Source organism: Schistocerca americana, chromosome 2, assembly GCF_021461395.2.
Source record: "Schistocerca americana isolate TAMUIC-IGC-003095 chromosome 2, iqSchAmer2.1, whole genome shotgun sequence".
In the NCBI taxonomy this organism is placed as follows: Eukaryota; Metazoa; Arthropoda; class Insecta; order Orthoptera; family Acrididae; genus Schistocerca; species Schistocerca americana.
Window position 1 is genome coordinate 36,524,561 of NC_060120.1, and position 27,366 is coordinate 36,551,926.

At 36.9% G+C, this 27,366-nt stretch overlaps 1 protein-coding gene across 1 annotated transcript in view; it reads right to left on the reverse strand.

Moving 5' to 3' along the window:
• Positions 1–989: 989 nt before the first annotated feature.
• LOC124594836 overlaps positions 990–27,366 on the reverse strand; it is a 198,879-nt gene continuing 172,502 nt past the window's right edge. The window contains exons 5-7 of the mRNA XM_047133286.1: positions 16,039–16,112; positions 13,681–13,834; positions 990–1,389 (exon numbers count right to left, since the gene is read on the reverse strand). Coding sequence (XP_046989242.1) covers positions 1,289–1,389; positions 13,681–13,834; positions 16,039–16,112 — 329 coding nt within the window. The 3' untranslated portion in view covers positions 990–1,288. The remainder of the gene's footprint in view (positions 1,390–13,680; positions 13,835–16,038; positions 16,113–27,366) is intronic.

Sequence of the window (27,366 nt, forward strand, 5' to 3'; positions counted from 1 at the left end):
ACAACTGGACATCCATGGCTTCCTTCCTGGGGACTTCCATATCAAGTTCATAGATCGTGACCTGCAATAAGGAGGTCAGCACACCAACCTCCATACTGCAAATGGCTCCATTGCATGGAAGTTCCGTAAGACCATGAAACTGGTGCACATCATTAAAACCATTGCCATTACATCCCGGGTTTTCATTGAAGATATTCTCAAGGTCAGGGTGCCATGTTTACTTCCAATGTACCCCACTCCATTGCTGGTGCCATCCAGCACTAGTAACAGACCCTCTGCTCTACCTTCCCTTCCTCACACTCACTCTACAGCCAGCCCTACTGCATACCGGCTTGCCTCCATGATTACTACCTGTATGTAGGGCTTTTTCTATGGTTATAATGATGTAATTTATTGAGTCTGCTGATTTCACAGAGTCCTTTGAAATGTTTAATGTTCTGAGAACAACTGTTTGATGTTCAAGGAATCATTGGGTTACACAATGGAATGGTGAAAGTGGCAAAGATGGTGCCAAGGGCATATACTTAGTCTTGCACTTTGAGCAGGACATGTGAATATTCCACATGAAAAACATAATATGCAATATTGTACACTCAGTAGTATTAATAAAACTGCCTATAATCTACTAATACAGATGTTTCAATATACTATTGATTTCCCTAGTAGAAATGAAAGAGCAGATATTTGCTCTCCCTCTCATATATATAAATATAGTGAGCAAATTACAATTTTTTAATAAATTTTATTTACATATCTTATAACAATATATACAAAAATGTCACAATTTTTATTAAAAATATGAAATAATAATGGATATCTATCTCTAAATATACATCAATAATGAGTAATACATAAATATTACACACAGATTACAAATTTCATATAGGCAAGACTCAGTTTTAGACATTCCAGTGAAATAACTCTTGATCCTGCTTCCTTAAGGCTTACACTGATTTTCAGCATATGATGCAGATAATGTATGTATGTATGTATGCATGTAATAGAGCCTAAAGCAAGATTTAGGCAATTTAAAGTTAGCTTCGATAACTGATTCACAAATAAGCAGGCTAGAAACACACATTCTTCCATGACATTGACAACTAATGAAAATGATGTTCTTCGGCAAACAACTTTAAAAGTATGTAAGCTTACAACTGTCGAGGCACAATAAAAATAAATAAACATTAATCAACAAAAACAGAGAACTTAAAAATTACAACATGCACAATTTTTATGAGTCTTCAACAAATTCATGAATGTTCTGATGATTGTTTGAATTTCATGTCATTCATCGTCTATAAGTTGACTTCGTGTAGGGACCACGTCCACCTTCCTCTTGGACAAGCTGATAGTAACTGAACACTACCAGCCAAAGGTACACATATATTGCTGTAAAAAGCAAATCACAATCAGGCACAAGTCTCTTGGAAACGAAAATGTTAAAAATTATTTCAAGACAATCCTGACACTTTTTGTTCTTAATGAGATGCTTTCATGAAGAGAAAACTCATAATCTCTAGTAATAAAATAATATTTTCTCCATTTTCAACCACTTATTCATTTATTCATTTACAATGTGCTTTAATTTTCAAGATACTGGAAGTACAGGTAATCACATGAGTAATATTAGTGCTGGGAAATACCTACTGGACCTGTACGAAGTCTGTTCAAAAAATTCTGGAACATTGTCCACAAAATTTTTCTACACTTACTTTTTTCTTATTGTGCATGGTCTACTTGAAAATACTCTCCTCCACAATTGACACACAGCTCTCAACGCCATTTCCACTTCCAGAAGCAGTCTCTTGCGGGATTTCATGAAGCACCATCTGTGAATTTTCTTTTGTGTTGTCTGTCGTTGCAATCTCCATCCTTTCAACAGGGTTTCCAACTTTGGAAACACAAAAAACTCTACAGCACTCAGGTCAGGAGAGTATCGAGAATGATGCAGCACAGTGATTTCATTTTTTGTGCAATAGTCATGCACCAATGGGGGTGAATGTGTGGGTGTATTATCATGATGTAGGAGCCATGAATTATCTCACCACATTTCAGGTCACTTTCTTCTCACATTTTCTTGCAGGCATCACAACACATCCTAATAGTACCACTGGTTAACAGGCTGCCTGTGGCATGAATTAATGATGAACTAATCCTTCAAAGTCAAAGAAAACTATCAGCACGGCTTTGACATTTGACCTGACCTGATGAGCGTTTTTGGTCTTGGAGAACATTTCCCGACATATTGTGAAGACTAAGCCTTGATCTCAACATCATAGCTGTAGACCCATATCTCATCACCTGCTATGATTCTCTTAATGAACATCTCTTTCTCATTTGCATGATCAAAAAGCTCTGCACGGATTGTGAGGTGAAGGTCTTTCTGGTCTTGGTTCACGGGCCATGGGATGATCTCGGTGGCTACAAGATGCATTCCAAGATGCTGTGTCAGGATTTCATTACATGATTCAGCTGACATGTTATATTCTTCTGCAGTCAATCTCCGAATGGCACGCACAATTTTGTTGACTCCTGAAATGAACATTGTCGGTAGACATCGAAAGGTGCCCTGAATTAAGGTCATCTTTAACTTCCATCTACCATTTTTAAACTATGTGACCCATTCACAACACCAAGTACAGCTTAAGCACTGATCACCATAGACTTCCTGCATTATGTGATGCATTTCTGTAAACGTTTTCTTGAGTTGTATGCAAAATTTAATGCAGGTGCATTGCTCCTCTAGCTCTGCCATCTTGAAATTTGCAAACTGTGGGACACAAAATTCTTCTCAATACATCACTGAAAAATAACTAACAGACACACAAAAATGAAACCTCTGGCAGTTACACATCAAACACAGGCGTGTGCAGGGATGGCAACCGCATTTTTCTCCAGCACACTACTGGCGCCTTACGAACTTTCTAGAATTTTTTGAACAGACCTCACACTTGTGAACTATACTACAACGATTTACAGAAGTTACAAGATGAAAACAGCACCCGCAAAATGAAAGCAGGGACAGACAAAAACCCATCTGCCGATAAATGAGGAGACATAAGTACACTGAGAAAGCCTTTATATTGCACTGCCTTTTGAACTTCAGCCCTTTTTTGTATGAACAATCTCTCCCATTCATAACAGCTGTTGTTAGGAGGAGAAGCTTGCAGGATTTGTATGGCACATATATTGAAACAACTGTTGAGATCATTAGTGTTGTGGTGTACTCCATGTTCAGAATTTAGATGATCAAATGCGTGGTTAGAAATAATTTGTCAGTTACCATTCACTTATTTAATGGTCATACACATATTACAGCATGGTAATTGCAGTACATCTGATATATGATGTTAGTGGAGTCAGATTCTAGCTCTCAAACTTGCATCACAAGGAGTAATACCTTGAGGATGATGCAGGTACCACAGCTACTGTATAGTCCACCCACTACCATAACACAGTCAAGTCACAGGCATTTTCTATCCATAGTCAATGGTCATATAACAGCTATCCTGCAATTGCTGCACATTACCCTATGTAGCTGTTGGGTCAGATCTAGTACGCGATTCCAAGTCTCGGCTTTGAGCAATGACACTGTGTGTGAGATCATGAGTTAATGATGCAAAGGATGTTTATAGCCATGGAGTATAATAAGGGGAGGTGGTGCTATGTAAATCGCTTTGATGCTGGCACCACCATGCTGGATGCTCTAAAACATTAGCAGACTACTGCTTATGATTGCTTCTTGTTCTTAATTTCAGTTATTTTCATGGAAGAGTTGTTTAAAAAGAAAATGTTAAAAGTGTTTAGGTGAATAACATAGTGTCAGTAAAGCATTTAGAGAAGTTTTTCTAGTCTTAAATGCACATTTGATCCAATAATATGATGCAGTTCACCTCATTAATGTAACTTTCCTTTTGTTATAAGTTTTGAATGACCAAGAAGAGAAGTATTTATATGAAAGGGCTGCTTTCATAATCCAGCATTTTCCTTAATATGGACTGATGAACTGATGTTTGGTTTATGTCCTTGTCTCAAAAATGCTAAGAACATATTTTGATAAGTTGGGACAGTTACCAAACTTTCCTTCTCACAGTGTTCACCAAGAGAGTTTTTTGAGTTGGAATGACAGGAAATCTGGTCAAATGATAGAAATAAAACCACTACCATAAAAGGCAACAATGCAACCCAAAAATAAAACCACTACCATAAAAGGCAACAATGCAACCCAAATTCATATTTATAAAAGAAAATATCACTTGAATGAGTCTTATGAATGACATGTGAAACCATTACACTTTAGACTGTAATGAGAATGATTAATATGTCCATAAATTTTTTAAGCTGGCATTTTTTATCAAAATATTTCCATGAGAAGCTGATGTTTTTGGAAACTAATATGGCACTTGTTGCCTTCAAGTTTTTGACATCATGACAAGTTCACTTATTATACCTCCATGGAAGAATGTAAACAGCCTATTATTAAATGTTGTCTGTCACTGTCTCAATAACACGTGTAAACTACGGTATTTTGTCTGAATATGTCATGATTTATGAGGATGTGCTTAGACAGAAAAATAAAAACACAGAGTAAATTGCTGTGAGTGAAATGAATAGCAATTATATTTATAATCTTGGTTCTCACAAATACTTAGCTGTTTTCTCCAAATGTGGCACAATTTACAAAGCTGAGATTAAGCAGAAACTGAAGAGGGCAACTCAAATTGCTGTGAGTGAAATGAGCAGCAATTATATTTACGGTCTTGTTTCTAACAATTTCTTTTGGAATTTACTTCTTCGGTATCACTCTGTCTCTCAAGTTGCCGATTCTAAGTTTCATTATTATTTGTGATTTTTATCTATATCTTGTTCTTGTGTATATAATAGAGGGAAACATTCCACGTAGGAAAAATATATCTAAAAACAAAGATGATGTAACTAACCAAACGAAAGCATTGGTATGTTGATAGACACACAAACAAACACACACACAAAATTCAAGCCTTCGCAACCCACAGTTGCTTCATCAGGAAAGAGGGAAGGAGAGGGAAAGACAGAAGGATGTGGGTTTTAAGGGAGAGGGTAAGGAGTCATTCCAATCCCGGGAGCGGAAAGACTTACCTTAGAGGGAAAAAAAGACAGGTATACACTCGCACACACACACATATCCATCTGCACATATACAGACACAAGCATACATACGCCTGCTTGTGTCTGCTTGTGTTTGCATTTACCTTTTCAGATTTTCTAGCTTCCCTACTACATTCAACCTAATGACATTCCATGCCTCGACTCATAGAAAGTCATCCTTTCATTGGTTATTGAATCTTAATCTCATGATCACCTCCACCTTTGCAGTCTCCTCCCAAAGACCCAAATGGATGACTATTCCAGAATCTTTTGCCAATGGAGAGATCATCACGACACTTTATGTGTCTTTAATGCAGTGGTTTCCATTGGCTTCTGAATCCTCAAGCTGTTGATCATTGCTGATTCTTCCGCCTTAAGCGACAGTTTCCCACCCCAAAGACAACCTCTTCCCACTCCTCTGCCCCCTTTCACATGGCCGTTGGTAGAATGAGGGTGACTTCTTACGCCAGAAGTCTTTGGCCACCAATGCTAATTATTAATCAAAATTTAAGTGGTAGCAGGTTTCAAACCCAGGACCAAGGACCAATTGATTTCTAATCAAATACGCTACCTCTATATCACGGATACAATATACAAATATGTCATAAAACTTAAGTATCAGAGGCAGAGAGAGAGAGAGAGACCACAAAAAGAACATGAAATACATCAAAGTATGAAAAGGCAACAATCAGCAACTACAAAAGTTGTACAAATAGAAAGGAAACAAATGTGGATTTTGCAGAGAGTATGAGTTCCCCACTACTTAGGAAAAGTTTTTTTTTATTTCACGGCCAACAGAAGAGAGACAAGATACATAACAAGGAATACAATATGGTTACATGTAAGTCTCCAATGACAACAGATTTTCAACAGCTCAGGAATCATTGAAAGGAAAATAAAATTAGTCTTACCTCGAGACATTTCAATGCCTAGGCAACATAAAACTAAAGTAGAAATGTTCCTGAGTGAAACACAACCAGGTTTGTAATGCATTAGTGAGCAAGGACTAAATGAAGCAGAATGTTGCAGTTTAATAATAAGGAAATATGATCTGAATAATTATTTCTGTAGATCAAAACATAAAGCTGGAGGTGTTGCTATATACAACAAGAAAATTTGTAGTCTATAAGATGCTGAATACTGTAAATGTATAAACTTCCAGCATGCACTGACTCGGCTATTGAAATTACTGGCGTAATGAGTGAAGAACTAAGAATTTTCTGTGTATGTAGGTCTCCAAGTGGTAATATTGAAATATTTCTGAAAAAACTAGCAAAATTATTATTGAAATTTAAAACGAAGGATGTTTAATATGTGGAGACTATGACACAGGCACAGGTAAAGACTCAAAAACAAAACAAGAATTAAAAGAAGCATTGTTACAGTGTAAATGTAATCAACGTACCTAGGAAAGTGACTGATCAGAGCCAGACCGTCATTGAAAACATTATCACTAGTATTGAAAATAGTGAATGTGAAGCAAAAGTTCTGCTAACAACAGCCTCTGCTCAACATGGGTTAATATTTTGTATATACAAAAATAGGAGCTCAAAAACAGAAATAAAGTCAAAAAACAGGGCAGTGAGAATTATAAATCTATAAAACATGAACGTTTTAAAAATAACTCTGAGGAAAGAAGACTGAATGAAACAATGAGAACAAAATGCAAATGAGAAGTATGGTATATTTCTTAACACACTAATGCATCACTTTCATGCAGTCTTTCCCAAAACAGTCTGTCAGAAAAAGCAAGGTCACAGTAAAAAATGGATTATCAAAGAAATAATTGAACTCAGGACTAAAGTGAAGGCACTCAGACAAACAAGGAACATGGAGACATATAAAAAATATCAGAAGTACAGCCAATCGATAAGAGAAGCAAAAGCCAGCTCAGTAAACAAATCCATAGCAAATTAAAATCATAAAAGTAAAATAGCATGGGGCATAATCAACACCAAACATTTAGTCAAAAGAGTGTAAGTAACAGCAATTTTAATAAGTCAATGAGAACTGAGAACAGTATAGTTACAGATGGAGCAAAAGTTGTGAATATACTCAGCAGCACTTTTATAGATGCTATGTAAAATTTGAAGGGGGAAACAAATCACTAGGGATTACAGCATCCTAGAATACTTGGACAGCCATTCCACTCAGTGTTCCTGGAACCAGTAACAGGAACATAACTCATAAAAATAATGCAAAAATTAAAATCGAAGAAGTCTGTAGGAGATGATGAAATATCAAATTGTGTAATAAAGCATGTGAATTAAGTGTTCATTTGGAGAAGGAGTGTTTCTAGAAAAAATAAAATAAGAAATATATAAGAGAGGTGACAAAGATGACCCAAATAATTATGGAACATTATCTTTAACCTCTTGTTTTTCAAAAATACTATAGATGCTTGTGTATGGTAGAATGACTGCATTTCTGGAGAAATATAGCATTCTGATTCCAGTACAACATTGTTTCCAAAAAGAGAAATCTACAAAAACTGCTGTCTTAAGCCCTATATAAGCTGTTATAGATGCATTACACAAACTAAACTCTGTATCTGCTATGTTTGTGGATTTGACTAAAGCTTTTGACACAGTTCTGATCAAAAAATTTGAAAGCAGTGGAACATGTGGAGCTTGCAGTGCAATAAATGACATCATGTGTCAGTAGCAGAAAGCAGTATGTGACAACAGAATCTGGATGCAGATCTGAAATCAGGGTTGTTAAGTACTGTGTACTTCAAGAATCTGTATTTGACCCACTTCTGTTCAACCTATTTATAAACAATATTGAAACCAGTGAGAAGGATCAAAAAAACTATATGCTGATGACATGATGTTAGTGAATGTAGAAGAAAATCTGGAAACTTTGTCAACAAGCATGTTCATGTTGAAAAATAACATAGTACAGTAACTCATACAGAGTAACATACTTATAAATCTAAAAACGACAGTGTTCATGGTGCTCATGAATAGAGAAAAGGATGATCATATAGACGTATTCATAGATGAAACAAGACTGGAAGAAGTTACCTCCATAAAATTTTTGGGAATTACTTTTGACAATGAGCTCCAATGGATACAACATATAATCAGTGTCTGTTGTGAATTACACACTATGATATTTATTATGAAACAACTTGTACATTGTTACAGTGTGCCATTCTCTATTTGAACTGTACTTACTCTATGGAATTACTGTTCAGGGGAACTGCAGCAGCAATTATACAAAAAAGGCCATTAGAATCATTTTGAATAATAATAATAATAATAATAGTAACACTTAAACAAAACTGCCTTCAGTAATCTAAAAAACTACTTTTTCATTCCTGTACGTGTGCAGGACAATAATTTCATGAATCAAGCACAATACATTACTGGAAAAAATATGGATATTCATTCATATAACACAAGAAGTAAGGGCCAGCTGAGAAGTATACTACACAGACTGCAAGCTGGTGAAAAAGGTCCTTGAAATTCAGGTGAACAACTGGTAACCATCTTCTTAAGAGTCTACAGGACAGCATGAGTGAAAGGATATTTCAAAAACTTCTAAAGGGTTACTTAATGGAAAAAGATATAGTAGGGTGAAGTGGAATGGAAGGAAGACAAGGATTTCTGGTCAGATGAGTATAGAGTAATATCAAAACCAACAGAAAATGGTAAAACATGTGCAGGATTTGTTAAGAACAGGAAGGCAAGGCAGAAAGTGTGTTATTGTGAACACTTCAATGATAGAGTTGTTCTTATCAGAATCGACACCAAAACAACACCAACTATGATACTTTAGGTACATATGCTGACATTGCAAGCTGAAGATGAAGAGAGAGAGAAAGTATATGAGGATATTGAATGGATGATACAGTACACAAAGGGAAATGAAAATCTAACCGTCATGGGGAGACTGCAGTTGCAGGGGAAGGAGTAAAAGAAAAGTTTACAGAAGAATATGGGCTTGAAACAAGGAATGGGAGAGGAGAAAGACTAATTGAGTTCTGTAATAAATTTTAGCTAGTAATAGTGAATACTCTGTTCAAGACTCACAAGAGAAGGAGGTATATTTGGAAAAAGCAGGGTGATATGGGAAGATTTCAGTTAGATTACACCATAGTCAGACAGATTACGAAATCAGATACTGGATTGTAAGGCACACCCAGGAGCAGATGCAGACTCAGATCACAATGTACTAGTGATGAAGAATGGCTGAAGTTTAAGAAATTAGTCAGGAAGAATCAAAAGCAAAGAAGAGGTATACAGAAGTACTAAGGAATAACAAAATATGCCTGAAGTTCTCTAAGGCTATAGATATTGCAATAAGGAACAGCTCAGTAGGCACTACAGTTGAAGAGCAATGGATATCTCTAAAAAGAGCAATCACAGAGGGTGGAAAGAAAAACGTAGGTATGAGAAAGGTAAATGTGAAGAAACCATGGGTAACAGAAGAAATACTTCAGTTGATCAATAAAAGAAGGAAGGAAAGAAATAAATAGGTTGTGCAGGGAAGCTAAGACGACAAGGCTGCTTGAAAAATGTGAAAAAATAAAAAAGAAATGATTGTCAGAAGGACTGATTCAGCACATAGGAAAGTCAAAACAACCTTCAGTGAAATTATAATCAATGGTCATAATATTGAGAGTGCAATGGGAATTCCACTGTTAAATGAAGAGGAGAGGGTGGATAGGTGGAAAGAGTACATTGAAGGCCTCTAAGAGGGGGAAGATTTGTCTGAATGACAGAAGAAGAAGCAGGAGTCGATTTAGAAGAGATAGGGGATCAGAATTTAAGAGAGCTTTGAAGGACTTAAGATCAAATAAGGCAGAAGGGATGGATAACATTCCATCAGAATTTCTAAAATCATTCTGGGAAGCGGCAACAAAACACCTCTTCATGTTGATGTGTAGAATGTATGAGTCTGGTGACATACCATCTGACTTTTGGGAAAATATCATCCCTCATAATTCTGAAGACTGCAAGGGCTGACAAGTGAGAATTACTGCACAATCAGTTTAACAGCTCATGCTTCAAAGTTACTGAGAAGAATATTATACAGAAGAATGGAAATGTAATTGAGGGTGTGTTAGATGATGATCAGTTTGGTTTTAGGAAAGGTAAAGACAACAAAGAGGCAATTCTGACATTGGAGTTAATAATGGAAGCAAAGCTAAAGAAAAATCAAGACACCTTCATAGGATCTGTCAACCTGGAAAAGGGCTCTACAATATAAAATGGTGCAAGATGTTCGAAATTCTGAGAAAAATATGGGTAAGCTGTAGGAAGAGACGGATAATCTACAATACGTACAAGAGCCAAGAGACCAAGAACGAAATGCTCAAATTAGAAAGGACATAAGACAGGGATGTAGTCTTTTGCTCTTCCTGTTCAATCTGTACATCGAAGAAGCAGAGATGGAAATGAAAGAAAGGTTCAGGAGTGGGATTAGAATTCAAGGTGAAAGGATATCACTGATACGATTCACTGATGACATTGCCATCCTGGGTGAAAGTGAAGAAGAATTACATGAGCTGCTGAACTGAATGAACAATCTAATGAATACAGAATATGGGCTGAGAGTAAATTGAAGAGAGGCGAAAGTAATGAGAAGTAGCAAAAATGAGAACAGCAAGAAACTTAATATCAGGATTGATGGTCATGAAGGAGATGAAGTTCAGGAATTCTACAACTTAGGCAGCAAAATAACCAAAGACAGACAGAGCAAGGCAGACATAAAAAACAGACTAGCAAAGGCAAAAAGGACATTTCTGGCCAAGAAAAGTCTGCTAGTATCATAGGCCTTAATTTGAGGATGAAGTTTCTTAGAATGTATGTTTGGAGCACAGCATTGTTTGACAGGGAACAGCATTGTAAACATGGACTGCACGAAAACTGGAAGAGAAGAGAATCAAACCATCTGAGATGTGGTGTTACAGGCGAATGTTGAAAATTAAGTGGACTGATAAGGTAAGGAATGAGAAGCTTCTGCACAGAATCTGAGAGGAAAGGAGTATGTGGAAAACACTGACAAGGAGAATGGACGGGATTATAGGACATTTGTTAAGACATCAGGAAATGACTTCCATGGTACGAGATGGAGCTGTAGAGAGCAAAAACCATAGAGGAACACAGGAACACAGATATTGGAATATGTCCAGCAAATAATTGATGACATAAGTTGCCTTCTCCACTTTCAGCTCCCAAAACTTTCCAGCCCTATCCCTGTGCCACCATATCTTCTCTCCCAGTGAACAAATCCTTTTCTTCCTTCCTACTCATTTCCTCTCCTCCCATCCATTTACTTGAGCAACTGCTCATAACTGCTCATAAGGAGACAGTGCCACTGCAGCCATTAAAAGTGTGCAATTATGTGTAACCATGTGCATGTGAGTGTTTCAGGGAGTATATGTAGCAATTCCAGAAAAAGAGCTGTAACATGAGGCCACTGTCATTAAATAATTTTTCAACGGTGTCTGCTAGCAATTTATTGTTTTGGTTCTTACTTTTCACATTTGGCAACTAAGATTCATTAATCTTAACCTAAAATAAAATAAAATCTTTTGATAGTTATCAATAAAACAAATTATTTCCATTCTGTATATGCTTATTTAAAATGGTTATTATAAATGTCTTCAGTATAAAACCATCACTTTCTTTTAATAGCTTATAGGTTTCCAGTTACACTATTCAGCTATTTTTGGCTAGCACTAGAGAGTGCACAGTTATGCAGTTTCATTGTGATTTACTTAACTTAAAGTTACCTGTTCTGGAAACATGAAAGCTTAGTTTAGCATATGCATGCTCCCTTACACTACTAACAGGAATTTGCATTTCCAAACTAAGGAAGTCAAATGCCAATCTGTTATTCCCTGGAAGAATCCTGAGGAAGTGTAATTTATGCATGAAAGAGGTAGCTCACAAGGCTTCTGTTTGACTTGTTCTTGAGTGCCACTTATCAGCCAAAGACTCATTCATAACAGCTAGTATTAATAGAAGGTCTAGAGTGAGTAGCACATTTTACTTCAATAAGCCTCAGACGGTCATGGAGATGCTCAGCCAATTTCAATAGCTGACACCAAAAGATGGGAACTGTGCATGACAAGGAGGGTTATTGTTTAAGTTCTAAGAGTGTACATTTCCAGAAGAGTCAAACAACATATTGCTTTCTCCTGCTTATATCTTGCAAAATTACCAAGGCATTAAAATCACATAAATCTAAACATATACAGAGGATTACTAACAGTTCCTTTATTTTTGCCAGCTACCATTTGTGAACAGAATATGTAAAACACTCTCTGTCATGTACTCTAAGGGACCACTTTCTTTTCTTATGTTCACAAGGCATTTCAAGTGAATGAGAAAAGTCAACTTAGTATGAACTGTGGTACATGCGACAACAATATAGGATATAAAAATCCTCATATAGCTATCCTGGACTTCAGCTCAGAGTGGGGATGTGTATTCTGGAGCAAAAGTCTTTAAAAATATATCAACTGATATAAAGCAGAGAACTGGTAAACCCTAACAATGAGAAAACTCTAACAATTATTTGCTGTCCCTTCTGTAATACTGTCTTAATATCAGGATTCTGGTTTTGTAAATTTACACTAACATTATAAAAATATTTTCAGAACAATAACTTTTAATAGAGAGTTAGGTAGCCATGTAAAATATACAGCAGCCATGTAAAATACATAGCAGCATATAAACAACAGCTGAACAATATCACAGCAAAAGCCGCTACATATTTCCTATGTAGTTTGTATTATGTTCAATTACTACAATTTTAAATACTAGAAAGTTTAAGCTATAATGCCATACAATCCACGTAGCATAGTTATTAGAGAGTGTATTATATAGAAGAGATTTATAGCAGCTACTTTTCTACTAATTGCATCTCTAAAACGTTCTCTTCAATGCTGGGAGTTACAGATCTTAATTTTAATGTGTAAGTGGAATATATAAATGAAGATAAAACCTACTGAAAAAAGTAATCAAAATGAAATTAAGATATTAATAATATATTATTTATGGGAGACAAAGAGCACTCACTTAACAAGCCAGGAACAAATTAAGCATAGCTCAGAAGCATACATTTTTTTTATACATCCTAGAGTTTCTAGCTTTTCAATTTTTTAAAGATTCCTGCATTGGAGGAGAGAGGTAAAAAATGAAGCAACGTAGATATTTCAAGAAACAAAAAGCTATTAAAAACCATGAGCAGGTGAAACTCACGGTACAGAACATAATAAGGAAAAACAGTTAATCTTTGCTGTTAACACACTGTTACATCATAATCACTTCTTATGCTTTGTGTTTCTCCTCTTACAAAATTTGCACTTTGTCTTCTTCATCCTATTCTTTGAACAGCCGGTGTGGATGTTATTCTTTGTTTTTTAAAAGAAAAAATTAAAAGAAAGATGTCAAATATTAGATATTCACTCATATTTTTCAGTTCATGAGTCTGTCAGCCTTAGTCCTATCGTTCCTGTTTTAACAGACAGTAAGTACACACTCCTTCTCTGTTTCAAATATCATGTTCATTCAAAAAAGAAAATTAACTACTTACCAACACTGATAAGGCCACCAACCAACCAAATACTTCCTAATAATTCCTTTCCCTTTATGAAATTTGTAACAGATGTGTATATTATTGAGATAAACAATCCAATTGCCAGCATTATTCCAAGGACAACAAATGGCAACATCATGTACTTGCTGCGCTGTGGAATAAAGAGTTTATTGTCAAATAATAATTTTCAGAATCATTCTCAAGCAAATGCTCTACAGATATGACTTAAATGTATTATGCGTTTGCCAACTAATTTATAGATAAACTTACATACGTCCATAGTTGCCAAGTCATTTATGTGGTGTACTGGTATCATTTTATAGCCCATTTAGTTGTTTGTAAATATTGTTGCAACTGCTATGTCCATAGTCAGTATACAAACAGCACTACTATGTCTCAAAGAATATTTTTAGAATTCCTTGTTTTCAGTTGCTAAACTGAGGTGCAGGGTTTTAAAGTATAAGAAAAATAGCCATGAAATGTAACTTTATGTTTGCTTGCACCTACCTCCCCTTAATAAGAGGTAATGTCATCTGTCTTTAATGTGCCATATTATTCAGTCATAAAAAATTCAGAAACCTTTTAAACTTGGACAAAATGTACTTTTTAATAGCTAGGGTTCATTATGAAGACATTATTAACATATCTGGATGTTGTAATGAAAGAATATACATTCCAAATGAGTGAAAGCACCTACTATCTGCCAGATTCATGATATGGATTGTCAGTGAAATAGTTAACCAAAATGAATGGATTACTATTTACATTTTTAATAAATTGTATAGTTGAAGTGCTGAGTGGTCAACAGGCATGTAAACAAGACCAAAAATGTTGCTGAGACTTAGGACAATATCCTTGTTCACAGCTAACAAAACACACACGCACGCATGTGCGTGCGCGCGCGCATACACACACACACACACACACACACACACACATGTGCATAGAGTTACATTGTCCTGGCTTGACTACAGTATTGCAGACTAGTTGTGGTGAGAAGTTGTGACAGGTGGAGAGGGTGAAAGGAGTGAAGAGACTGGGAGAAGAACAGAAGGGCAGAGGTGAGGGAGGCTGACAGCTGTGAAAGAGTAGAACAAGGGAATGGCATAGGAAGAGCCTACCTGGTGTAGAAAGTAGAAGTTGTGTCTTGTGTCATACTTTTATATTTTCTTTCTGGTAACCAGAAAATTCATTTAAGGAATAAAATGACTTTTTCTCCCATATTCCTTTGACTGTGTGCTTAAAGGCATTAATGTTCCTTATTTGGGTGATATTGTTTGGAACACAACTGGATAGCTACATCCCCACATATGTTACAGTTGGACTGTTCTCAGTTTTCAACAGTTTCTTGTCTGGTATTGATGAGCCTCCTCATTTTTCTTAAAATTACTAATGTTCTAGTATTGGGTACTAGTATTTTATATTTATTACTGTTAAAATATTTAGCAGTTTGAATTTTGGCATGCAGCTCATTTTAGAGGAGCTGCAATGACTGAAAGTAAGATGAAACATGTGGATTCCAACACACTCCAGACAAATTATTTGAGATCCACTGGATGATATCTACCATGACAGATGGATATGTGGTTCCATGGTCTATAAGTTCTCCCAGCCTCAGTTCTGTTAGGTTATCCTTTATGCAGCAGACATTATTAACACAGAGACAGTTTGTCAACATGTCATGAGGGCCAGTGAAATTATTTGACTCTATGCACAGGTGATTATAAAATGTACAATGGTTCACAGTTCTATGAATGCATGCGGATGCAGAAGCAAGCAGAGGCGATTTTTGATATTTTATATATGTCTGACAGGAGAACTTGGAGAAATGACCTTTCATCTTTAACTCAAAAATTAATCAAAAAATGGGAAATCCTGGATAGAATAACAAAATATTATGAAAAGAATGGATTGTTGCTCACCATGTAGAGGAGACATTTTATTTATTTATTTTATTTTATTTATCCATCTGTTGACAATAAATATTGTATGGATGTTGTCAAGGGTACATGTAAGCCATTTCAAAGAAATGGGACCCAAACAATATACATGTAAAGAAGTACAAAATAAAATAATACAATGAAGTTAATAATAATACAATGAAATGAATATAGCCTATATACATCCCTGCAGACAGGCACAGCAAAAAGACTGCTGTGTATTTAAGCTTTTGTTTAAAACTCCTAGTAGAAAACATACATACACATTCACATAACCATACAAAGCTTATGAAGAAAATACTTGTATACTTCCACTCTGTCTACCCTATGTACTTTGCACAAAGATTTTATGCAAATATATGTATGTAACTACCAGTAGGATACTAAAAAAATAAATTTCAAACATTTTACTTACTCTGATTGCTCCAATAACTAGTAGTCCTGAGATGAGAACTGTCATCACAAGGTTTATGGCTAGTATAATTTTCACTGAAAAAGAGCAGACATGATAAGTAAGAATCATTGGATAACAACACACTGTCAGTACGGTACAAAGAAAAAGAATGAAAATTAGTTGTGATATAAATACAAAAATCTCTTCAGCAGACATCATAGTTATATATACATGTTTGTGACAGTAGTATGCAAACAGATGACAAGCTTAAAGATTTCCATGATGTCCATTCCCAGGTGCTGGGCCATAACAATCTGCTCTTTGTCAAAGTCACTTACTGTATTTTATGGACTATAAGATGCACTTTTGCTTCAAAAATTGTCTCCAAAATTAAGGTGGGACTTATACTCAAAATTATCATAAAAATGTCCAGTGTTTGATTTAAAATTCCCACCAGTCTTAAAAATGGCCATTCCACCCTGCCATCACAAACCCAGAGCACTCTCTAGTCTATGACGTGTCACTGCAGTCTATGGTGGCAGTGAACTTGAACTGAAAGTGATTTGTGTTATTGGTAACAGTACAATATTTTTGTTAGTGGCTAGCTTCATAATGGGAAAAAAGGTATTCATATGATTTGGGCTATAAACTGAAAGTAATAGCATACGCAGAAGAAGATGGAAACAGAGCAGCTGAGTGGCATTTTGGTCCTCCACAAACAGAAAAAACCATTTGCAATTAGTGGGCTAGTGAAGAATAACTGAAAAAATGAGGTACACTAAATGTGCAGATAGAGGACTGAATGCTAAGTGGCCAACACTAGAAGATATCATACTGAAATGGATTCAAGGACACCATCAAAGTGGCACTGAAATTAATACAAAAACAATTCAAATACTTGCTTTTAAGCTAATGCTACAGTGGATCTTAACAGCCTTTAAGGCTGGAGTTGGTTGGTGCTACAGATCTATGAAGTGTCATGGACTTATCATTTGAACCAAAACCAAAATATCTCAGAAAATACCACAAGAATATGAAGAGAAAATATTAGCTTCCCATCACTTTATTATTCAACATCAAAAGAAAACCAGAGTAAAACTAAGGCAAATAGCAAATAGGTACAAAATTCCTCTGACATTTGATATGCCAAGTAATAGAACCATTGTCACGGAAGGTGCTAAAACTGCAACTATAAAAACAAACAGACATGAAAAAATGCCCTGCACTGCTGCCCTTTTGTGTTGTGCTGACAGTACTAAACTTAATCCAATGATCATTCTCAATCTGTTGTGCTGACAGTACTATGCTTAATCCAATGATCATTTTCAATTGCGAAGAATGCCAAAACCTTTTGATATACTGCCAAGCATTGTTCATGTAAATGACAAAGGTTGGATGGACGAGGCTGGTATGAAATTTTGGTTTAACAGAGTGGGGGATTGAAGGAAACATATTTTATTGAAGAAGAATTGTCTTCTTGTGCTAGATCAGCTTAGTAGGCATCTGAAAAATTCTCTGAAAGAGAAACTGAGACAGGGAAGTACAGAGATTGCTACTATTCTGGGAGGACTTATTTCACAATTGCAACCTGTTGATGTCTCAATAAATAAACCAATTAAAGTGTATATGAGAGAGGAATGGAACAAATGAGTAATGAATGAAATCCAACAAGAATTCACAACATATAATCAAACAAGAGTGTCCGTGGATAAAACTGTCATGGTCTGGAGTGACAGAAGATATTATTGTTAAATCTTTCAAGAAGCACAGCATAAGTAACATACTTGATTGGAGTGAAGGCCATCTTATAAATGAAGAGGAAGAAGAAGATGAAGAAAGTCAGTTTGGTTTTATAAACTAAGAATTTTTTATTTACTTTGGCTTTGCAATCTAACAAAAAAAATGGTAAAAATGTTACTTTTTAAAAAACTGCTTAAAAATTAAGGTTCATCTTATGGCCCACAGAATCCTATAGTCCATGTTAAGTGTCCTGAAATACAGGGTGTCCCAAAAAGAATGACCCAATTTTAAATAGAATTATTTATTAGGAAGAAGGGCTTAACACCAACAAATTGCATACTATATTACTCAGAAAAGACAGAAGTTTAAAAAAAATCCATCATAAATGTTCAATATGTCCTCCACTGCTGCATGGACGACACCTAGCCAATAGCCAAATTCATCCCAAACTGAGTGTAAGGTGTCTTCTGTCACTGAAACTACAGCAGCTGATATTCTGGTTCTTAGTTCTTCAATGTCACAAGGTAGGGAGGAACATAAACAAATTGTTTAACATACCCCCACAGGAAGAAATCATATGGTGTTAAGTCAGGGGACCTAGGAGGCCAAGAGTGTAAAGCCTGGTCTCGCGGTCCTGTATGCCCTATCCAATGTTGAGGCATGTTGGCATTGAGGAAACTGCGCCGAGTGGTGGTGCTCCATATTGCTGATAGATGAAATTGTCAGAGTCAAGTTGTGGGAATAACCAGTTCAGTAGCATTGCAAGATATGATTGTCCTGTTACAGTTTCTTCCTCAAAAAAGTAGAGTTCATAAACCTTGATTTGCGAAACAGCACAAAAAACGTTAACTTTTGGTAAATCACATTCATGTTCAATTGTTTCATGAGGATTTACAAGCCCCCATATGTGCACATTATGATGGTGAACCTTACCGCTAATATGGAAAGTTGCCTCATTGCTGAATATCAACCATGACATAAAAGTGTCATCTTCCATGTCCTCTACAATAGCATTGCTAAAGTCCACTCACTTCACTTTGTCAGTATCTTGAAGAGCTCGTATCAGTTGTAATCGGTATGGTTTGAGGGCTAAATGATGCTGTAACACACGCAACACTGACATGTGTGGTAACACAAGTTCTCAGCTAGCATGACACGGAGACTTGCGGGGCTCCGCTCAAATGCTCGTCGGATTTGTTCCACTGTTTGTACAGGAACACATGGCCAGGTAGGACTTTTGGCTTTACAAAGGCACCGTGTTTCTTCAAACTGTTTATACCACTGTCAAATGTTCTTTGGTGATGGTGGTTCAGCACAAAATCGAATATGAAATGCCTGCTGAACTGCGATCACTGATTGAGTATGAGTAAATTCAATAACACAATATGCCTACTGTTGTGTGGATGCCATATTGCGTAAGACTGGCTGCATCCTTCAGGTCAGGGCTTGTAGCGACATCCTGCAGATTTTTTCTGAAACTCTAGACCATGCCAATGACATCTAGTGCTGTTTCAGTTACCTAGTGACATTTGTCTCAGTATTATTACAAGTTAAAAATGGGTCATTATTTTTGGGATACCCTGTATATGTTATAGACATAAAATCAAATACTTGAAAATGACATAAAAGGCTGAAACCTCTGTTGTACTTAAATAAACGATAAAACATTCATATGGTGGTTGTCATGTACAATAAATATTACCTAAGTTTGATTATGCAGATGTGTCAAAACTCCAAATCCTCTGCATATACAAATAATATGAATATAGCTTTGTGTAGTACTTCTCACAATTTATCACATGTGGAGATTTAAGATGTAAGTAGTTATTCAAAAAATTATTTATTTTAGAGAGTACTATCAAAATTAGCTCCATGAGGAATTGAACATAATATTTTATGATGTTTCCATTGTTTATAGTGATATATTTATGAGTATGCAAAATATGTATTTTCATTGTTTATTAATGAAACATCACAAAATGACTGGTGAGGAGAGGAATTCCTGCCAACATGTTAACTGTAGGCCTAATTTCCTGTAAATTTGAATGGTGGGCAATTTTCTTAAATTTTCATAGTTACATTAGAACTTGGTGTGAGAGTATTTAAAGATAAATGATGGAAAGCTTGTGATATGTTGCATGTTCTCACAGGGTGAGGTAGGACTGTGTCAGTTTCTATGACATTCAGCTGATAGATTCTTGGGTCATGACTCAGCCACAGCAGTTTCGTACTTTAACATTTTACAAGTGACTGTCTCTGGGCGCTAGCTTTGATCTTGTTTGGTTTTTATAGGACATAATTTTTATTGTGATCCAATTTTTAAACAACTGATGACTGATATTTGTGCTGTTTTTGATGATAACTCTAGTGTGTTTTAAATATTGACTTTTATCTCACAATCTTTGCCCAAATTTAAACAGATTGAGTGGTTTGCTTTCTCAAAGATTTGCCCTTCATTGCTGGTGATGGACCTGAGTCAAGTCCATATCTAGAGGTTATATGTACACTCTCTGCTAACATCTATGGTAGGTGTCTCCCTGGTGACTGTTGCTGTAGCTCATCAGTTGTTTTGTGCAACAGTCATTCATTGCAGCATTGGAATCTAGGATCCATTTATCTTGAGGATTTCTTCTTTTTGTTAAATCTGTTGCCCAGTCTATGAATTTCAATGGGTTCTCTGAACAAACAGGTCTAAGTGTTATACACTGTGAGAGCCTGCATGTCAGCAAATTTTATTTCTTGGTCAGTGTCATGTGGCACTTACTCTACCATGACTAATTTCCCTCCAGCTGTCCCAGTCTGCAGTACTGATTATGTTTGATGATCCTGGTGTTGGTGGATTGTCCAGTCATTCCACCACAGACTTTTCCACATGTACATGGTACGCAATGAACTCTCAACATTGCAAGGGGGTCTCTTTTGTCACTCGCCAACCTGAGATGCTCTCTAATCTTCTTTGTCGTTTTGTATCTGTCACCCTGACATGTCATAGCAATGGGTATTAGGTTTCATAACACTTCTTACATAACTGCTGGCTACCCACTGTTCCTTGTAACACATTCCAGATGTTTCATGTTGCGTGCCAGATATTACAGCACACATATTCATCTTGCATAAGTTATGGCCATATTAATCATACCTTTTTCCTGGCTTTAGTGATGATTTGGTAGTTTGTGCAGGTATAAGTGATAAGAATATGACCAGGTGAAATGTGTATTTTCATTTTTTACTGCCAGTGCAGCACTGGTGATCACCATTTCTCATAACCAGCACATTTAGAAAGAGTAGCTATTGATCCTCTTTTACCTCCAGAGTACATTTAATGTCAGAAGGAAGGTTGTTCAAGTGTCTTAGGAAGTCATCGAGCTGTTGAGCTGTACATCACTATAGCTTCACACAACACAGGTATCATGACTGTACCTATACCACACCTTTGGTTTGAAGGGTGACAAGTCCAGCAGCACCTCAAAACGTTCCATGAAGAAATTTGCAACTACTGCACTGAGTGGACTACACAGTGTGATGCCTTCCAGTTGTTTGTAGAAATTGCCATTATTGCCATTCCACATGAAGTATCTCATGGTAAAATGCACATGAAACACCTTGGTGATGTCCTGTGCAAAATCACACTGAGTAATCTGGAGAGTCATTGACTGGCACTTTTAGTAAACAAAGAAACAACATCAAAGCTGACCTGGCCCAAGTTTTAGTCTCTTCAACTTCTCAATGAAATATGTTTTTTATGTACATGTTGGATTTTTTCACGTGCAGATGAAACAGACAGACCAAGTGTTTCACCAGTTTATATATCAATGAACCATGAGCACTTAGTATCAGTCTTAATGGTTTGATCAATGAAAGATGGAAGTACAAAACTGTTCAGGAAAGACAGGAATGCAGCATTACAAACCACTTAGGAATGAAATAGATGGGAAGTCCAGTGCAGCCAAGATGAAATGGCTGCAGGAAAAATGAGAAGAAACTGAAAAAGAAATGATCATTGGAAGGACTGACCGGCCTATACAAAAGTCAAAACAACCTTCAATGACATTAAAACCAAGGGCAGTAACATGTAAGATTGCAATGGGAAGAACGAGAAGATAGATACAAAGAGTGCACTGAACCCTCTGTGAATGAGAGGACTTGCCTGACGACATGTTAGAAGAAGAAATTAGAGTTGACAAGGAAGGCATAAGGGATACAGCATTGGAGTTAGAATTTAAAAGAGCTCTGGAAGACTTGAGAGCAATTAAGGCAGAAGGGATAGATAACATTCCATTGAAATTTCTAAAATAATTGGTCAAGTTGCAAACAAATGACTATTTAAGTTAGCAAGTAGAATCTATGAGACTGGTGACATACAATCAGACTTTCAGAAAAATATCATCCACACTGTTTCGAAGATATCAAGAGTAGATAAGTGTGAGAACTATCACACAGTCAGCTTAACAGCTAATGCATACAGGCAACTGACATCAATAATATACAGAAGAGTGGAAAAGGAAATTGAGGATCTGTTAGATCACAATCAGTTTGACTTCGGGAAAAGTAAGACCACAGAAAGGTAATTCTGATGTTGCACTTGATAATGGAAGAAAGACTGAAGAAAAAAATCTCAACCTACAAAAAGTGTTCAACAATGTAAAATGGTGCAAGATGTTCAAAATTATGAGAAAATAGGAGTTAACTGTAGAGAAAGATAGATAATACACAACATGCACAAGAACCAAGAGAGTGTAATAAAACTGGAAGACCAATAGTGAAGTTCTGGGATTAGAATGGATGTAAGACAGGGATGCAATTTTTCACCCCTACTGTTCAACCCATACATCGAAGAAGCAAAGGTGGGAATAGAAGAAAGTTTCAAGTGTGGGATTAATGAAAGGATATCAATGATAAGATTCAATGATGACACTGCTGCCCTCAGTGGAAGTGAAGAAGAATTATAGGTCCTGTTGAATGAAATGAACAATTTTTTAGCACATGGAATGAGAGTAAATTGAGAAAAAGACAAAATAAATGAGAATAATGAAAACTTAACATCAAAACTGGTGATCATGAAGTAGACTAAGTTAAGGAATTCTACTACATTGGCAGGAAAATAATACAGAATGGATAAAGCAAGAAGTGCATAAAAAGTAGACTTGCACATGCAAAGAGGGTACTTCTGGTCAAGAGAAGTAGGACTTAATTTGAGGAAGAAATTTCAGAGAATGTATGTTATGGGCACAGCATTGTATAGTGGTGAATAGTGGACAGAGGGAAAACAAAAACAGAAGGGAATCGAAGCATCTGAGATGTGGTGCTACAGAAGAGAATTAGATGGACTAATGAGATAAGGAATGAAGATATTTTCTGCATAATCATTGAAGAGAGGAGCATATGGAAAACTGTCAAGAAGGAACAGGATGGTGGGACATATATTAAGACATCAGGGAGTAGCCTCCATGGTATTAGAGGGAGCTGAAAAGGGTAGAAGAAGACAGAGGTTTGAGTACGTCCAACAACTAAATGAGGATGTGGCTTGCAAGTGCTACTCTGAGATGAAGAGGCTGCAGCATGAGGTATTCATGGCAGGTCACATAAAACCAGTCGGAAGAATGATGACAAAGAGAGAGAGACAGAGAGAGAGGACAGATCTTCAGTGTTGCATAGATTCCTCTGCACTTACACCAGGAAAGAAGAAATGTTGATTGATGATTTCATATTCCTTGTGAACCTCTGCATCTGCATACTAAGCTTTTAGTATATCATCAGATCTAGTATGTTATATTTCTTTTACTCATTACAATGGTTATATTTTCCTTATCAGCAGGCAGAACCTATATGCTTTTGTCAGCAGTGAGTTCCAGGTCGCAAGCTGATGGTTTAGTTCAATGTAGTAACCTGCTAGTTTCAGTCTCTATATTTCCTTGGTTTTTGAAAGGAAAATTTTGGATAGCCACTTCAGTGGACAGTTGACAACTGTACATGACATGTCAGTAATCGACTTGTCAATTTGTTCTTTCCCTTTCAAATTTTCTCTTCAGTCGTTCAGTTCAACAGTCGAGCTAATACTGTGTGCTTCTGTCAGTGATGCAGAAGATTTTGTCCCAATCAGCTCAGTGCATAATGCCACTGAGGTGATAGAAAATGTCCATAAGTTCCTAAGTCTCTCCTTGTTGTATAAATTCACCCATAAACAAAGCTTTTTCCATTCTGTCATAAATACAACAAATTGGGTCAGGTGGAGAAATTGGTCATGGAGGAGCACACACTGTATGAGACAAAACACTTGATAAAATATGCTGACATGCAAGGTCTCACTGTGATTCAGAGAAGGCACTGAAATACATAAACGTGAAATTAGTTTTAACAAGAATGAAAAAAGAATCAAGAAAAATGGAGCCTGGATTCCCATTCTGCAACAAATAACAATTTCAAGCAAAAATGGAAGAAGTACACTAACAATAAACAAGGGCATGCCTCTCACAGAAATTAACACAGAAAATACACATAACATGCAGCCATGGACTAGACTCCAATCCACCACTAGCAATGGAAGGTGAATGACTGACAGTGCCAACCACTTGTGGTGATGAAATATCAGAGAAATCATTAGACAAAAACAGACCAAAGATTCCAATATGAAAACCAACAGACAGTATGTCAACCAACAAGAGGCTACAAAAGCCCCAACAAGTTTGTGGTTTAACTGTTTTGCCTTTTCTCACAAGGAGTGTACACTAATTCTATGAGATTTGGTTCTGTATTTTGGCATATTAACTGTTCGACTTTTGGATCGTTAAGATATTTCAGGACTTGCCATTAATGCTCCATTTAAAAGGACAGTAGTTTAAGAGGGTATGCTGTTACTTGTTCATTATACATGCAAGCCTTACTGCACTTCTAATATCTTCCTTGTTAAGATACAACTTTACTTGAAGCTAGCATTTAAGGCATTGTAAGACCATTATTTATAAGTTTCAATGTACCAAATGCAAAATGCCCCAACTTAAGATTTATTTAATTTTATGATCGTGTGTGAAATATGTTTTATTTTCAGCCAGAGCAACGGTTGGGCACATGTGTAAGACAGTGCAACCTACCCTTAAGATTAGGTAAATGAGGTACGGTAATTTAGGGTCATACATTTACTCAACTGGTGCTACCTAATTGCTGGTTTTTAATGGTAGCAAGAGGCATCAAGATAGCAAGGCAACACAAATCTGGGACTTTACAAGTTTTCGGTTACTATTATTAATGGTGATATAAGAGAAAAGCATTTCACTGACTTTGTTTATACTAAAATGGCAGCATGTGGCCATGTTAAAGAGCTCCTGGTAAAGCTACAAACTACTGTTTTTGTTGTCATTTTGCTACTAAAGCATAAGAAATTTGTCTAAGAACATAAACTGTGCCAAGGAAAATAATCATCTATTTAAGAAAGGAGCCTTATTGTAACAGCAGCATGATTCTGTTAGATGAATTTTCAGAGTCAGGCTCATATTTATATATAATGTAGGAAAGTGACTTATGAGGTATTCTTTTAATTTAATATTTAAGGATTCTTGGCATCTACTGCTTCCCTTTTTCTGTAGTCAGCAAATATATTACTGAATTGAAGGAGCAGTAAGATACTTTGGTACTAACAAGCGTTAATATTAATTTTTCCTGTAGCATAACAGTTATACAAATTCTTTTGTATTTGTGCTTGTATATGACAGTCATGTACATCACAGTCTACAGCTTACAAAGAAAACAAATGATGTTAATGTTATGCTGCACACCTCAGATAACCAACCATCAGTGTTAACCAGAATTTACATCTTCTCCAAATCCAAATATTTGGTAAATTTTGGAGGCAGTGGTTAACATTTTTTGAATACTTTGGATTTCCAATTTCTGTGTGATGTCTGCTAGCAACATGACATTTGCCCTATAATATGAAATTACATTCTCACCCTTAGACTGGGAAGCAAAATCTTTAGAGAAATAACTTTTAGTTTTATTAAAGCAGTTGTGACTTTCACAGTTCTTCCTAAATTCACCCTTATTATTAGCCACAAACATCTTCAGGGAGTAAATGTATTGGTGCGTGAGTGTAAGTACCCTGTCTTTCTTAAGCCTGTGGCGTAGAGTGCCATAAATATCGATATTTGTTCTGTGCGTAAGTGTGCTATCTTTGAGGAGAGGGCTTTGGGCAGGGTTGGACGCTAACGGCAGTTAGCCTCCGGACTTGTATCTGTGTAGAAGTTAAGTGTGAATAAATCTGTATCTGAGAGAATTCTAGTTCTTTACCTACAACTATTCAATATTCCCTCACTGGTGACCCCATTTTTGTGTAATACGCGTCCGAGTTACCGCCCGAAGGTTATTTACACGCCTACCACGTCGGGTTTCTCCGCAATCGTGAGGGCCTTTGTTCAGCTCCAGACAATGGCCTTTCAGCATTCACCGCCACCCGGATTCCAGCAACATCTCTCCAGCACTCCTGCCGTCATAGTGGACATGCTGCAAGAATCTTCGGAATCCTTCAGCCAGAACATGCAGTGGAATTCATCGAGTGCCGCCAGTTTCTTCCAACCACCAACGGTCGTGGACTCTGGCTTTGTTAGCCTAGACCTTCCCACGTGTTCTCCACAGAGTGTTGGTCGGAACATTCCTACTCCTGTGTCGAATGCACAATTCAATACAGTTCGTGGCGTCGAGCGCGGTTTTGCTACTTTGGAAAATCCAGTAGTAAATTCAAACTCGAATCAGTTCCCGCCATGTGTGGAACCTTCCGCGCCGGCTAGTCAACAGGTATTCAATGCTCGCCAAACAGCAAATATCACACCAAGAATGCATCCTAGTGGACGTGCGTGGGATCCTTGTGTTGCTTCTAATCAAGTCAACAATTCTGTGCTGGACAGTAATTACTCCGACATCTACAACCACCCACACCACTCACGGTCAAGTGAATACTGTGTGCATAACGGACATTCACCGGCGCACTTAAGCACTTGTGGCTTCTCTCCGAGCTACCACGTCAATGAGAATGCACATTTTAACTACGATCCTCACACCGTTCTAGTGAATTTCACGATTCCCGCATTACGGGATGCCAATAATTCGGACTCGCTATCTTCTGAATGCTCTACTTCCATCTGAAGTAATAGGCGCACCTCCGCAGTGACTGCAGTGCCGAATCTGCCGAAATTACCAGACTTCAAGCCCGCTCACCCGGAGTTCTGGTTTAACCTGGTTGAGCAAACATTCAATGTCTGTGCTTTGGATGACGATGCACGCTTCGCCTGCCTCATGAACCATCTTCACGACCGTGTCTCTAAAACCAGGAGAGAAAATGTGCAACAGCTCATCTACGAAGAGCGTCTCGGCGACGGGTCTCTGTCCCAGCTGTGGCGGCGCATCCGTCTTCTCGTCGATGAGCAAGTTATGCCTGATGACACACTCGCAGAAATCTGGACTGAAAAGCTGCCTTTGCCTGTCCAGACTGCAATCTCTGCGTATGAAGATAGGCCACTAAATGAACGTTTACGCGCTGCCGACAGAACATACTCCGCCAGGCAACATGAGCTCCGTGCACTGCATTCTGGACGTGACCGCACTAAGACGCTTTCTGACGCC